A 16,684-nucleotide genomic window follows, 5' to 3' on the forward strand; every position below is an offset into this window, starting at 1 on the left:
GCTTGTATTTGCTGAGTCAGATGAACATGCAGCTGTGAGTGTGGGAGCACAGCGCCATCTACAGTCAGTGATGGCGGTCGTCACCTCCTCAGGTCTCATCCTGCTGCCACCACATGTAAATCCACAAACTCCTACAAACGCACATAAAAGTGTCTCAGAGCTGCGGACATTTAGTTGAAGTTGTAGAAATGTTTCATTCAGTTAAAGCATACAGGGTCGTACTATCAGGCATGATTAAAGTGATAGATGTTGAAGGTTTTTATGAAGCTCAATCCCATAATAACACATTTTTCCTTGTATGTTTTATGTGAAAATGATCATTAAGGAATCATACTTGCATTAAAATTAAGTATTAATATTTATTTCAATAAATTATCCACAGAAAATATTTAGAGAAAATATTATATTCTGAACCTTACAATAAATTATTAAAATATGATGCTTATACAAACATGTATTTTATATCTTATATTTATTCATAAATAAAAAACACATGAAATCTCCTTTGCTTCAATGTTGTAAAACTATGAAATATAATAACTTCTGAGCCCCAGTGTCTTTAAAAAGTGTAGTCACCCCTTTGGAAGTTATTATATTTGTTATGTTGTATATATTGACATTGAATCAAAGGAGATTTCACGTGTTTTTGAATTTATTTTAAATTAATTGCAAATATAACTTACATATTTGCATAATTCTTCACCCACTTTGCATAATAGGACACACCTAAAACATCCAGTTTTTATTGAAATTTAAGCACTTCAAGTCCAGTGAATAAACTTCAGTGGAACAAAGATAAGCAACAAACTGCCAGAGGTAAAAAGAAAATATTTTTAAGTTACCAAAAACTGAAAAATGATGTAAATTTCAGACTTAAAACATTTCAGTAAGGGGTTTCTGCAGCAATGGAAGTAAATGAAGCTTTGAAAGTTGATGCAAATTCCTACAGGTGTCCCAACTTTAGTTCATGACCTCTAAACACACTCACAGTCTGGTCTACAGCTAGTTAGACAGGAGTTCATCCTACAGTGAGATAATGACCCAAAACACGTATATATGTATATGTATAGTTGTCAAGAAGTCATTTACAGTATGTAAAGTGTAATTTACAGAACATTTTGGTTTATGACCAAACACCTGCAAAATTAGTGACATTCAGTCTCAGCTGTACTTTGTGTTTAGTGCTAATTAGCAACTCTTAGCATGCTAACACACCAAATTACATAATGCTGAGCATGATAAACATCAGGTTAGCGTGCTGATGTTAGCATTTAGCTCAAAGCGCCGCTGCAGGTTGACTTTTGTGGTTCTGAGTGACACTTTCAACAATATCTGATGAGCTGTCATGATTTAGCGCCATCATCAGGTCAAAATATCAATGTGTCCAATACTTTGGTTTATGACCAAATGCATACAAAAAAATGGCATTCCCATCAGCCTCAGCTGTACTTTCAGTTCATTAAATGCTACAAAAGATACATGATGTCACTTATTTTAAGGTAGGAGGTTTAGACCTCCTCTGAATAAACTGCTATAACTCTCCAGAATCAAAAAACTGAAATCCAAATTTGGTATTTGTGAGTGTAAACAGCCTTCTGTCAACACCAACCACTGATATAGAATATATGTGAAAATCCTACCATGTTGTACAGACATGAAGGTTTGTGTTTGATCAGCAGAGGGCGCTAAAGCATCAGCAGAAACATCCAGCTGCAGACTGACTTCCTCATAACACATTTAAAACCTGACTGACTGAAATAGTACAAAACTGCTGTAATTACAGATTGTAAACAAAATTCTACCATTACTTTTCATCATTTGTGGCTTATAGTAAGTTTACTTCTCTGTCTACGAACAGGAAGTACACAGTATGCAGTAAAATGACATATTCAGTGAATCTGATGTTTAATGTCACTCAAGAATTCATATAAAAGAGATGCGTCCATGAGGTCATTTTTGGGCTTCGGCCTCTTGGTTACAGCTCATTTTTCCACTGAGGTATTACTCATAGCTTGTTAAACTTTACCTTATAAATCTGTTCTCTTATCTTTGTTAACATTTCACTCTTAAAACAACTTTCACAATCATTATGATGTGAAACAGAACAAAATTGTGAAATTTCGTGGCAGACGATGAATCTTCCTGACTGCTGATCATCTGACATTTCTGACACATTCAGACCCTTTACTTAAGTAAATTAAAGTACGTTAATCAATAGATTATTTTTCTGGCAATCAACTAATTGATTGATTGTTGCAGCTCTAATCTACAGTATAATATACAGCAACTATTAAGAATAGAGGGAGAAAGTTGCATGCATGAAAAATCCTTCTACAGTAAAAGTACATAAGTATTATGAGCTTGATGTAGTTAAAGTATTGCAGTAAAAGTACATAAGTATTATGAGCTTGATGTAGTTAAAGTATTGCAGTAAAAGTACATAAGTATTATGAGCTTGATGTAGTTAAAGTATTGCAGTAAAAGTACATAAGTATTATGAGCTTGATGTAGTTAAAGTATTGCAGTAAAAGTACATAAGTATTATGAGCTTGATGTAGTTAAAGTATTGCAGTAAAAGTAGTGGTTTGGTCCCTCTGACTGATATATTATTATATATGACATCATTAGATTATTAATAGTGAAGCATCAGTGTTAGAGCAGCATGTTACTGTTGTAGCTGCTGGAGGTGGAGCTAGTTTACACTACTTTATATACAGTTAGCTAGTTTAGTCCAGTGGTTCCCAACCTAGGGGTCGGGCCCCTCCAAAGGGTCACCAGATAAATCTGAGGGGTGGTGAGATGATTAATGGGAGAGGAAAGAAGAAAAAACAAAGTTCTGATACACAAATCTGTTTTCAGTTTTTGGACTTTTTCTCTAATCTTTGATTTTTGCTGAAATATTGGATCATTTGAACATTTATTGAAATGAAAGCATGTGAGAAGTTTAGAGGGAAAAATCACTATTTGGTGGAGCTGTTAACAACTCATAGACATGTGAAATGTGACCCCGACTACACACTGCTTTTTGTAAGACGTCAAAAGACAAAAAGGTTGGAAACCACTGGTTTCATCTTTAACAATGTGTTGTATTTTAAAAGCTTGTTATATTATCCATTGTGTCAAATCTTCATCTGAAAAGTAACTAAAGCTGTCAAATAAATGTAGTGGAGTAGAAAGTATAAAGTAGCATCACATGGAAATACTCTATTGTACTATTAAATTAAATAGTACTTGAGTAGATGTATTTAGTTACTTTCCACCACTCTTAGCATTTAGCTCACAGCTCTGCGGTGCCTCTGAACGGCCTCACAGAGCTGCTTGCTGACTGTAGCCTCTCAGTCTTGTTTGATGTTTGATAAAATGTTACATAAACGATGTGAAAAGTTGTGCTTGTTAACGTGTGACCCTGAGCTTTCAGTTCAGCACACATCAGACCGACCTCAGACTAAACTGAAAAGCTCTCTGTGATCCAGACGGCTGATAAAAAAACTGTCCTTTATCTTTCTTATAATCAGGAACATTTACTCAGCTACTTCAATTCTCAAGAATTATAACTCTTTGAGTTCCTGTTATTCATTCTGTCTTTCTCTACTTTCTTCACTCTCTTTATTCCAGTTTATTCACCTCTCCTGCCCTCTCTTTCTAAACGAGAGAAAACCCCGTCTGACTGTAAACATTTCACTTCCTGTTTCAATTGAAATGTGAATGTTCATGTGTGACTTTGTGGTTTTTAGTTTATGACCTTTGGGGGGGGGGGGTTCCTCATACTGTGTATGAAGGTGTGATGTCACTGGATTTCTCTTTCACTTCTCTGTTTCTCTACCATGAGACCTTTCTAAATGTCATTTGAGATATGATTGTGTTCATTAACCCACACACATTCACAAACCCACACGCTCACACTTGGACTTTGCCTGTTTGGCCTTTAACCAGCTTCTCCTCTCACGTTTAGGTAGCGTTTCACTTCCTAGTCTTCATCTAGTATTATTTATCCCCGTTGACTTTCACGGCTCTGCGTTATAAAATAAACTGACGAAGAAAACCCGACACAGCAGACATCAACGCTACTGTTAGTCTTCAAATCTTATTAATGGAGCAATAATTTCCAAGATAACCACCAGGAAACTTAGAGGGCCTGAAGTTAAAGACTGAGACCACAATGACTCATTGAAAAAAATGACTGACTTAGTATTTCTAGAGAGAAGTTGAGACTTTTTGTTCGGTCAGTTGAAGTATCCAGCAGCACTTTAAGGTACTTCAGCATCAAACACAAAGTTGACATAGTTTTTCAGGTTTGATCACAAAAAAATGAAATTTTGCTTTAATGATGCTGCTCCGGAGGGGAACATGAATGTGTGAACCAAATTTCACAGCGATCCATCCGACGGTTGTTGAGATATTTCACTCAACATCAGAAAACTGAACCTCATGGTGGCACTAGAGGAAACGTCTTCTTCATATGAGAAACATGAATATCTGTATAGAATTTGGTGCCAAATCATCCGATAGTTGTTGAGACATTTAAGTCTGGATCAAAGTGATGCACCAACCATCATTATGTCTTGTATTATGAGCCTCTGTGTTGCATGTTTTAAGGATGTCCTGAATGATGTTTAATATATTCTTTTTTCTTCATTTTATTATTTGTTCTGCATGCTTATAAATGATCTCAGTAACTTTGTAATTTCAATCTCATTTTCATATTCTGTATTTAGTGAGACTCTGTAACATCTGTCCAGGGACTACAGATGAAGAATAGCCTCTTAGCTAACTCTGGCACATTTACAGCAGTGTTTATTGATGTGAGTGCCGGTATGACTGTGTGAAAAAAGCATGAACAGTAAAACAAACAAAATCAAACATATTTGACATTTTTATTCTGCATGTGAATAAAGATCTACAGCGATCGACGCTGACCTTTATCATTCAAATAAGTGCCGTATGTAGGAGACATTTGTGTTATTTATGTCTCCTACAAACAACAGGTGCTTCCTTGTTTTTACTAATTATTTTATGTTTATACATGTATGGACAATCCTGGAACATCATTGCTAAGCTGTGAAGAATTGTATAATAAATCTAAACTTTGATTATCTGCAATTTGGACATTTATTGGAAGTACGTGTCACTACGGATCTCACAGTAGCTGCTGCTCAGTGACAAGGACAGGTTCACAATTATTCAAGTCAGGAGCCCAAATGAACATTAAACATGTTTTTCTTGCTGTAATCATTCCTCCTGTTCATACTGACCATTAGAAGATCCCTTCATAATGACCTTACAATGGAAGTGATGGGAGACAAAATCCACAGTCCTCCTTCTGTACAAAAAATGTATTTAAAAGTTTATCTGAAGCTAATATGAAGCTTCAGCGTCCAAATGAGTCAAATCAAGTAGATATCTTTCAACGTTACAGTCTTTTTAGTGCCAAAGTTCCTCTTTTTGTTACTATACTTCCACCTGCAGCTCAACAGGGAAACACTGTCCGAGGAAACACAAAGAGGGAATTTGATGCTAAAAAGACTGTAAATGTGTCAGATATCCACTTGATATGACTAACTCAGACTGATGAAGCTGAATATAAGCTTCACACAGACTTTTAAATGACTGTGTGGACACACTGTGGATTTTATCCTCCATCACTTCCATTGAAAGCACATTTGAAGGATCTTTTAATATCCAGTATGAACAGGAGGAATGATTACAGCGAGGAAAACCTCTTTCACTGTTACTATGGACACCTGACTGCTGCTTTAAGACACACTTGAAAAAATTGTGAACGTGACCTTTAACCTTAAACCAAGTCCTCACCCTGTTATTGAATGATTTACATTATTTGCTTTTTGTCCCCACAACATGAGGAAAACCCAGTAGACACACACACACACGAGACACACCTGACTTCATTTTCACCTGGGCAGGGATCTTACCTGTCGCCTCTGGGAATATACACACACACACAGGCTCCTGGTTTTCCCTCCTCCTCCTCCGTCTGAACGGGGAATTTACCTGCATTATCTTAATCTGATCTGACTGTAGAGTGAAAACGAGCCGAGCTCCTGCTCACTCTCTGTTACGTCTTGTTCGGCTGCCGTAAACTTTGGATTTTTATTCTTCATACTGTATCAGATCATCGTGATAAGATACCCGATATTTCAACATTTATATACACCTGGCCGTAAACCGTGCCGCTACATGTCTGTCGCTGACACCTCCGCTCCACCCAAAACACTCCACAACACCTTCAGTATGAAGGGAAACAATCATCTGTCCTTTGTAAAGTTTTTTTTTCATATCCAGTAGTGTGACTGGGGAAAGTTCAGCAGGTGTGACCGGCCAGGTGAGGAAAACAGAAGACAACTGCTGGAAACTACCTGCTTCCTCTTTTTACGTATCGATAACACACAACACAACAATGTCTTTTAAGAAGTGACCTCATTTCATTTCAGCTTGGCTAGATGTGCTGAATGTAATAGTTAATGTCACAGAAAGCACACGCTTAATTTCCTCTCATTATATTATTTTATTGGCAACGGAAATTTGCATTTAAACAAACACAAAGAGCCATTCAAACACACACACACTGTTATAAAATGTCTTAGTCTTGGGTTTTCCCAGATACACCTTATCTTTTATCTGCATGTGTGTTATCTTGTTCCTATGTCTGCTCCATGTGTTATCTTTGTGTTACTTCATCCTCTGCTGTTTAATACTATAACAGTAACAGAAAAAATAACATCTGAAAGGGCAGAAAATCTCCACGTCATGTGGCCGGTGGCAACTTCTTTAAAACAGATACAGTATGTACATAGTGCAGATCTGTATCAGTGGATTGTTGTCCTTCCTCTCTGCAGACAAACATTTTATATCCCAGTTTAATCGCAGACGTGTATTCATGATGTACATGTTTGTAGCAGCAGACAGGTGGTTCATACCTCCACAAAACAGATGTAGACTGGATTGGTAAACTCCAGTAACCCTTCCACTAAACCTGCAAGGATGAGGAACTGGTTGACTGTAAGGACAAATCCTCCAAATCAAATGACCAGATACGTGGTTTGACCATGTGATTCCAGCCTGACACCGAAGTGTTACACATCACTGTTCAAAATAATGATGTTTTATGATGATGAAGGTCTGGTTAGGTTTGTTAAGGTTAGAGAAACGTGATGTGAGTTAAAGTTACTACATCTGTGGTGTATTTTCATTAAAAGTCATTGGTGTGCTTAAAGACAATATTAAGCTATGCAGATTGATTTTATAAGTTTATAAGCAATAAGGGCTAGTGTGATACAATTTGTGTTGGTGTAGTTATAATCTCATGAACCATATTTAATCACAGTGTACGTATAGAGGCACAGTAGAAGAATCATAATCATACACTGGAGAAATTTGAGTGTGTTTGTATTACATGTCACTTTGCTTGGGTCTGCATTAAAGTCTTCGCCTTTTAAAAAAAATACTCTCTGGAGGAGATCAAGAAATAAGAGTGTAAAATGACTAGAATAACTTATAAAAAATAAAAGGCCAGAAGACAACTTGGCAATAATGGTGTAAAATGATTCCCAATACTACCTTCGGAGCGATTTGGTTCGTTGTAAAAGTGCTACTTGCTCCCCTTTTTTGCCGGCATTAAAGAACACTTTGCTGCTTGGACCTCTGACTCCCTTTTTATTTTCAAGAGAGAGTTTTTTGCTCTGGTACCTTTTTCTGCAACAATTTCATACAACACTTCCTTAAAGTTAGGCCACCTTTGTCGTCATGGCTACAATAATAACCACGGGGTTAAGGTGAGCGGACGATCGTAGTTACGCTTTTTTTAAAAACTGTCCTGAACTGAACAACAGTCCACTGTTGGGTTAATGCCTCCATACTCATCCTCACACAGATTCTAATGTGAGTTTATGTGTACAAGCAAACATATGTCTCTCCTTTAAAGGCAGCATTTCTACATACATTCACCAGGATATATATAACAAAAAATCACAAAAAGCAGAATATGTCCTCTTTAATGTAAATACTTACTGTGCTGCAGAACACATCATTATAATGATTTTTCTTTTTCTTTTTTAAAAAAAAAATATTTTCCTTGTTCTACTCTGTTAGAATTATTTGGCTTTAAGATTGGAGTTCTCACTATTACAACTGTAAGAGTTAAAATGCAATGAATTGTGGGTTATGAACTATGAATGGACGTAATCAATTAATCTGACAATAAATAAATGAATAAAGTAATAAATAAATAAATAAATTACATTTAAATATATATATATATATCTTGCGACCCTTGTTGGAGGTGCTGATCAACATGTTGAGAAACACAGATGCTGATGTAGGTTCATAAATAAATATCAAAAATATTAATACATAATAAAAATAAATAATAAGATATAAAAAATAATTATTAAATAACAAATATAATTAATAATACAAATAAAATATAAAAATAAATAAACACATATATAAATTAATAGATTAATTAATTAAATCAAAGGAAACTCTTTATTTAAAGTTGTACTAGTAGTAGCCAGATACCATTAAGTACATTCAGTTTACACTCAGTTTACTGCTAATATAGTTAAAGGTATACTGTGGAGGATTTGTCGGCTGCCGTTTGTAAACACACAACATTCAAAGTTGACCCCTTCTCCCCGTCTTGAGCGAGCGAGCGAGAGAGAGAGAGAGCAAGAGAGCAGCGGTGGTCAAGCGAGCTAGAGAGTGAATGAAGAGAGCGAGCGGCGCTGGTGAGAACAAAGCCATGAATCAGATAAATAAAATGTTATTTTCTGATTGTTTCATGGTGGTTAGTTTCTAAAGCACAAATAAACACGCCCACACCTCCGTACAACCCTGCAGGAAGGTGCCGCGTTGCTGGATTTTGTGTGAGCCCCTAACCCGTTTTCCTCATCAAATCGACAGTTGGAATAGAAATTAAACCATTCATTTGTTTGTCTAAAAAATATTTCAGAAGCTAAACGTTGCTGGATATTTCCCTCTGACCTGTCTAGTTGATAACTAGCCTACAGTTTTTAGTTTTGCTGCGCTGCTCCACATAATGAGTTCAGGATTTATCAGGAGGACGGCTGCTTTACTCCAAACAGTATGAACCTGGACTGCATGTGTAACAACTGAACACAGAACATTAAGTAACATTTAATCCGGACCGATGCTGTCAGCGTGTGGGAGATTTAAATAATCAGTGAAGTTATGCTGCTGTGCCTCGTGCATAATTGCTCACAGCTTCTCTCAATGCAGAGATGCAGCTGCGGGGAGATCGCTGCATATAACTCTGTATTTATAATATATATATATAATATATGTTCAGATGCTGCGCTACAGGAAATCAACAGGACGGGCATTTGATTTTCATGAGGAGGGACACAATATATTGCAGCTTTGGACAGAGGGAACACTGACTCCCAGTCCTCCCGCCAGTTAAAAACAACAAGAATTTGGTCTTTGCAAACGGATATGATGTACGTGTTTATTTGCATATAAAGTGGGGAAGTGAGATCAGATCACAAGTGGTCACTGAAGATGTATTTTAATACCAGGTGTAAACAGGGCCAGAGACAGAGAGCAGAGCAGAGGAGACAGAGATACTACCTCACACCCTGTGGCTGTTATTAGCTGGAGGCTACACTGAGCAAAGGTTGACACCCAGAATGTAAGTATTAAGAATAAGAATGTAAGTATTCACCCAAACTAACACAAGTCTCATACGTCTGTTTTGCAGTATGACACAGTGGACAGTAAGTGAGGATCAAGAGAAGTGAAAGCATCGATTGTGCAACACCTTGTGAGACAACATGGAGAGGAAAAATGAAACCAGTGACTAATGGTGCTGTTTCCAGATAAACTCCACACAATCATCTTTGCATCTGGATGGAAACGGGAAGGTTGTAAACACCAGAGCGAAAGGGAAGCACTAAGAGAGAGAGCGAGAGACAGAGAGACAGAGAGACAGAGAGAGAGAGAGAGAGAGGGAGGGAGGGAGGGAGGGGGGAAGTTTTCTCACCGGAAGATGTCGTCACTCAAAGTATTTCCACCCCTCAGGCAGCTTCAGCTTTACGGAAACAGAAACATGACAACAACATGAAGAAATCCAAACACTGGATTGTTTGGCTTGTAATTTGAGTTTTATCATATTTCATGGTTGCAGTGCATAGAAACTTTTGTACTTCACTTTTAAAAATAACATTTTGACTCCTACCATTGTGGAAAAACCATGTGACTAATGAAGGCTGTTGCTTAAAGTGGGTTATTTTATTATACATGACATGGACAAAAGTATGTGGACACCCACAAAACAAAATGATGTCGTAAACTAGTGTTAAACATAAGTCCATTGTTCTCTGTTGGGAAAAAAATCACCTTTAATCAAAGTCTATCAGGCAGCCACACACTGTGGCTTGTTGGCAAATGGTTTGTTATAAAAACGATTAATTATTAGCTTGTTATTAGCTTGTTATCGTGTAATTAGTGGAGATAAACATAACTTTTTTCTTGTGTGTCACACTTAATGTCTATTAATAACCAAATTTAATATTCTTGAGCCTATAGATAGATAGATAGATAGATAGAGAGAGAGAGAGAGAAAGAGAGAGAGAGAGAGAGAGAGAGAAAGAGAGAGAGAGAGAGAGAAGGGAAACAAGAAAAAGGAAAACAAGGAAAAGAAAGTCACATTAATCATAAAAAAACAACAACAAATGAGATAAGAAAATTATGGTAATAGAGAATAAAGATAGAACCATAACGTTAACTCTAATATGTTGAGAAGAGAGAAAGAGACAACTGCAATTATGTAAATAACTGCAAATATTCTATTACAATATATTATTTTGAGAAAACGATTACACTTTGTACATAACAAATACAAAATCATTTATAAAGTGAGAGAGATATAGATTTGTTGGACATATATATATTGTGTAATCCCCCCCCCCCCCCCCCCCCCCCCCCCCCCCCCCCTTCTTTCATATAATGTATTACGTATGTTTATTGTTGTATTTAGCATCCATAATGTCAATATCATCAAAAGGTTCTTTCCTTTTTCATTAGCGGGGATAAGTCTTCGGGGATAGCCCTCGTTTTATAATTAAATGCTCCGCTTGTTTCAGGAAAGAATGTTGAACGTGACTTACGGTAAGTATGCATATATGTGGCTATGTAGCAGCTACGTCACAGAGCAGCTCGTCAGCCATTGGAGGAGAGCTGGGGAGTTACTATATAAACCGAGATCGGCTCGAGCGCCTGCAGTTAAGTCACGCAGACACAGTAGAGAGAAGACGTTACCGATAAAGAGACGTTAATGGTGATAAAGGTGAACAACTGGTGAACTACTGGTGAACTATTTGTACGTTTCTTGGACTATATCGGGACACCGCTGCGGAGCAACTATACCTGAAGAGACACCGGTGTAGTTATTAACCACAAAGCTAACGTCCAACGGCTTTTAATTTAAACTTTTAACGTTAACGTAACTGTTACCTGAAAGGACCACCATGCTCCACCTTTGCCTCGTGTTGATTTTATCTGCCTCCGTTTTCTCAGAGTCGGTAAGTTGTTTACTTTATATTTCTTAAATGTGGGATAAAAGTCTGAAAACGCTGAGTTTTCTTCGGTTGAACCGGCTTCGCTAGCTCACGTTAACCGCGACTCAGATAGCTGTGATTTAACGTCAAAGAGACCAACTGTTGTTTTTAAAAAAAAAAAAAAACTTTTAAGGCTCAAACATACAAATAAAGTTGGTATAAAGTAGGTAACACAGTCACACAGCCTCAGTGTTGATATCCAGCTACCTTCATGGTTAGATTTAGGGCTGGAGGGAGGGAGGGAGTGTTGGCTGGGGGGGAGAGGGACACTCAGGCATCCACAGACCGCTGCTATTATCCAGTTTGGGGCCCAGATGGGGGGAAGCTGCAGAGTCACTTTTCCTGCCTCTGATGGGACATTTGGGCTGCTCGTTTTACATGAATGACTCTTTTTGATCAACAAGCCAGAGCACACGTTTGATTTCAGTGGTGGAAAGTACATTTACTCAAGTACTGTTGTTAAGTACAGTTTTGAAGTACTTATACTTTAATTGATTATTTCCATGTGATGCTACTTTCTACATTTCAGAGGGAAATATTGTACTTTCTACTCCACTACATTTATTTGACAGCTTTAGTTACTTTTCAGATGAAGATTTGACACAATGGATAATATAACAAGCTTTTAAAATACAACACATTGTTAAAGATGAAACCAGTGGTTTCCAACCTTTTTGTCTTTTGACGTCTTACAAAAAGCAGTGTGTAGTCCGGGTCACATTTCACATGTCTATGAGTTGTTAACAGCTCCACCAAATAGTGATTTTTCCCTCTAAACTTCTCAAATGCTTTCATTTCAATAAATGTTCAAATGATCCAATATTTCAGCAAAAATCAAAGATTAGAGAAAAAGTCCCAAAAACTGAAAACAGATTTGTGTATCAGAACTTTGTTTTTTCTTCTTTCCTCTCCCATTAATCATCTCTCGACCCCTCAGATTTATCTGCTGACCCTTTGGAGGGGCCCGACCCCTAGGTTGGGAACCACTGGACTAAACTAGCTAACTGTATATAAAGTAGTGTAAACTAGCTCCACCTCCAGCAGCTACAACAGTAACATGCTGCTCTAACACTGATGCTTCACTATTAATAATCTAATGATGTCATATATAATAATATATCAGTCAGAGGGACCAAACCACTACTTTTACTGCAATACTTTAACTACATCAAGCTCATAATACTTATGTAGTATTATGTAGTAGCAGTAGTAGGATTGTTCATGCAGGACTTTTACTTGTAATAGAGTATTTTTACGTTATTGTATTGGTACTTTTACTTAAAGGATCTGAGTACTTCTTACAACTTTCTCCCTCTATTCTTAAACGTTGCTGCATATTATACTGTAGATTAGAGCCGCAACAATCAATCAATTAGTTGATTGCCAGAAAAATAATCTATTGATTAATCGTTTAAGTTATCTTAAAGAAAAAGTGCTTACAAACGCTCCTCTAACGTGAGAGTTTTCTGCTTTTCTTTATTTTATATCATTGTAAACAGAATATTTTTGGGTTTTGGATTGTTAGTCGGACAAAACAAGACATCTGATGTCATCACCTACGCCACTGATGGACACTTTTAATATTTTCTGATATTTACTAACAAATCAATAATATAAATCTGAAGTTGCAGCCCTACTGTAGGATTTAAGTGTCTTTTATTCTGGCTGATTGTTGTGACATTTTGGTGCAGTCAACAATCATGAAACTTTAAGATGAGAATAATCATTCTCTTAGCATCTAAAATGTTGAATTTTTCAGTAGATGTCCGTCAGAAGACTCTGCTTCATGAAGCACTGATCCTCTGGGGAAAAGTTGAACTGCGTCTTGCTGTGCTGTGAAAGTCTGACTTAACCTCAGAAGAATTTGTGTACCGAGCAGCGTCACCGAGCTGGAAGCGGCTGACATATACCCACGTTATTTCACGAGACACCGGAGGGTTTCCATGTGTGCTTTTATGACTTTTAGGAGTTATATGCTGTAATTATTTCTAGGGTGTGACCCATCTTGATTTGACAGAAAAAAAAAACCCCTATTCATGTGGGCTTTCTCTTTATCACTGTATCACTTTTCTGCTCTGTTATCCAGCATTTTCTAAAGTTTAAAGTCAGGCTGTTGTCCTGTTTGGTGTCCTTCTGCCACACAAGCCTTGTTTCTTCATTGTGCAACATGTGTTGTTCAAACACCTGAGAATGTCATGGGTTGACCCAGACCTGCCCTAATATGCAAAGGACAGATTTGCCATGTGATGGTGTGTGTGTGTGTGTGTGTGTGTGTGTGTGTGTGTGTGTGTGTGTGTGTGTGGGGGGGTGGGGGCCTCTGTGTGTGGGTTTATGTGGTGGCGGTCACACAGGCAACTAACCTGTTTTGTGTGTAGAAGTTGGCCTGTAGCTTCTTCAGTGTTGTGTAAATGGAGAGAGATGTATGTATATATATACATGTTAAAGAGTAACAATTACAACATAGAGGAAGTGGAAATAAACTCTGCAGTAACATTTAATAAAAAGGCTTTTTAAAAGTTTAGAACACAGTGGATTAATAGAGGCAGATATTGATTTAAATAAAGCATTTATCAGCATGAAAGCACAAACCACCAGTTGCATTGACGAGGCTGTCGGTTACGTCCGTCCTCATATTCTTTGCTTTTTAACATGAACTTGTAGCTGTGTGTACTGGAGTACTAATACAGGTTGTGTGGATGCCACCCACACACAAACATGCCCCCCCCAGTCAGCCCAGTTGGTCAGTACAAATGGTGCGAGAAGGTGGAAAGCAGTAAAACGCTGACTTTACTGGTCACTCTAGGTTTGACTACATGCCTGACATTTATCAGTTTACACTTAAAAAAAAAAAAAAGGCAGCAAGGGTTTGAAAGCTATCACATGCTTCAGCGTGACATATTGTGACACAGTGATATTTCCCATGTGAAGCCAGAAACACTCGGGACTCTGCTCATCTGCTGTTTCTGTCCAGCAGCATGTCGCTGGCGTCACTATCTGCTGCATTCCTCAGAGCTTCTGCTCACTCTCCCTCATCTTGTCTCTTCTTCTTTTTGATTTTTTTCCTCTCTGGAATGTGACCTTTGGTGACCTTGACCGGCCCTCTTGGGGATTTTGCACACTCGGAGGGATCTCAATAGGGCCCCGGGGCCTTTTCATAAGGGACACTCCTTTCCTCCGTTGGGTGGCTGCGAGCTAGCCTAGCGTGGCTACACCTACAGCTTTCCCACCGGGATATACTCTAAAGCTGCATCGATTAATCAATTAGAGAATTAATTGGACAGTAACTCTGATAATCCAATAATGATTTCAATGAAGCTGCAGCAACTTTAATCATCATTTAAGTAAGTTTGCAAGCAAAAATTCATCAGTCCAGCTTCTTTTCTTTAGTATTTTATGACAGTAAACTGAATACTTTGAGGTTTTGAACTGTTTGTGAGACTAAATGAGACATTTGAAGAAGTCACCTTGGAGTTTAGGAATGATTACTGTGATATTTATAGACCAGATGATTAATTGATAATGAAGATAATCTGTAGTTTAGTCTCCACTCAGCCTGTCTCTGTGATCAGTTGTCATTCCTCAGTAAGGCCCTCAGCGGCTTTTCTCCCTCTTTTTTTCTTTTCTTTTCTCTCTTTTTTTTTTTTTTTTTTTTTTGCTACTCTTTCCTTTGATGGATACTTAGCCTCTGAGCTATGACAATCCTTCCCTCCCTCCCTGCAGCCTTTTCTTCTCTCTACCCACTGAGGTCATTATTGGAATGTGGGTTTGGCGTTCCCAGCTAATCGATAACAGTGTTCCTTTACCTGACAATACAGCCAGCTCTGAATGCAAAAAAGGGCTTTTTTTTGTTGTTTTTTTTTGGGGAGCCGCAGGCATGATCGGAATGTTTTTATCAATGCATTGAGTCGGCTGTCTTATCAACAGGATGCCCAGGGACGATTAATTTCTCAATTCTGGGAAGTTATTGCCTCATTTAGCGAAGTCTATCGCTGCCTGTGGTAGATGTTTCAGAGGCTGTTTTTTTTTTTTTTGTACAGTTTTATCAGTTAGTCCAAGATAGACCAAGCCAAACAAACCCTTTTTTTTTTTTCCATTGACCTCAGCGTTTTCTGCCCATGTATGGTCACACATGCAAACACACACGTCTCGAATGAGAGTTGAAAGATAGGAAAGTACAGTAAGTGCTTGTGTTTTTAAAAAAAAATAAAAGGCACACAAACGCAGATCTCTTCAAGCTGTTTTACGGTTTTCATCTCAATTAGCAACGTCAGAGCACCTTAATTTACTAAATGTGCTTGTGGGGGCAACTGTGGTGGTTAATCAGGGTAGGAAAAAAAAAAATCCTCTTTGCCCCCGGAGTTAATCCATGTTGCACCACCAAACCTCAGCTTGTTGCCTTTGGAGCCTGGAGGCTGAGTCCATTTGTTATATCTTGTTGGAATGTGACTGGTTTTGCATTTAGCCCCCCAATCATTTGCACCAGAATGAGCCAGAGGTTTTCTTTTTTTTAAGGAAGTTTTTTTGTGTGTGTGTGTGTGTCTCTTTTGCATGACGGGGTGCACTGAAAGCTTGTGCGGTGAAAAGAAGGGAGCATGATAAATAGTATCACTAGGATGTAATAATGGTTCCTGCATTGCTGTCCGCTGGTCTATAAAATCCCTTTGGGCCGTGGAATGTTGGCACAGAGAGAGAGAGGAGGTTTTTGTCCTTCCTGCCTGTGATGGAGAGCAGTCGAGAGTCTGATTTCCCCCCCCCCCCCCCCCCCCTTTCCTCCACCTCCCTCCACCTCCTTTCAACCGCTACATATTCTGGCAGTTGTAACGGGAACTATATGAATACATTCAGGGCAGAAGTCGACCATAAAAAAAACCCCTCCTTTCCTGCTTATATCACTTTCATCTAACAGTTTCTGGACTCTTTTTGTTGTAGTTAAAGTTGAGCCTGCAGCCGTCAGAGCAGTAGAGCTGCAATGATTAATTGAACCGAGGAGAATTAATTGGAAACTATTGTGGTGATGGAGTAATCGTTTCAGACGTTTATAGGCAAAAATACCAAACTTTCTCTGGTTTTAGCTTCTTAAACGTTAACAT

At 38.0% G+C, this 16,684-nt stretch overlaps 1 protein-coding gene and 1 long non-coding RNA gene across 3 annotated transcripts in view; one reads left to right on the forward strand and one right to left on the reverse strand.

Moving 5' to 3' along the window:
• Positions 1 to 16,684, reverse strand: part of LOC121894844 — a 27,205-nt gene continuing 10,521 nt past the window's right edge. The window contains exons 2-3 of the long non-coding RNA XR_006095629.1: positions 10,019 to 10,066; positions 1 to 131 (exon numbers count right to left, since the gene is read on the reverse strand). This is a non-coding gene — a long non-coding RNA (uncharacterized LOC121894844). The remainder of the gene's footprint in view (positions 132 to 10,018; positions 10,067 to 16,684) is intronic.
• The window catches only part of sdc4 (syndecan 4), a 19,410-nt gene continuing 13,966 nt past the window's right edge, over positions 11,241 to 16,684 (forward strand). Inside the window, exon 1 of one of the 2 annotated variants that reach the window (XM_042407716.1) lies at positions 11,241 to 11,558. In XM_042407716.1, the coding sequence (XP_042263650.1) occupies positions 11,505 to 11,558 (54 nt within the window). In that variant the 5' untranslated portion in view covers positions 11,241 to 11,504. The remainder of the gene's footprint in view (positions 11,559 to 16,684) is intronic. The other variant, XM_042407717.1, reaches the window with a different exon arrangement.

The sequence above is a fragment of the Thunnus maccoyii genome, chromosome 3 (assembly GCF_910596095.1).
Source record: "Thunnus maccoyii chromosome 3, fThuMac1.1, whole genome shotgun sequence".
Classification (NCBI taxonomy): domain Eukaryota; kingdom Metazoa; phylum Chordata; class Actinopteri; order Scombriformes; family Scombridae; genus Thunnus; species Thunnus maccoyii.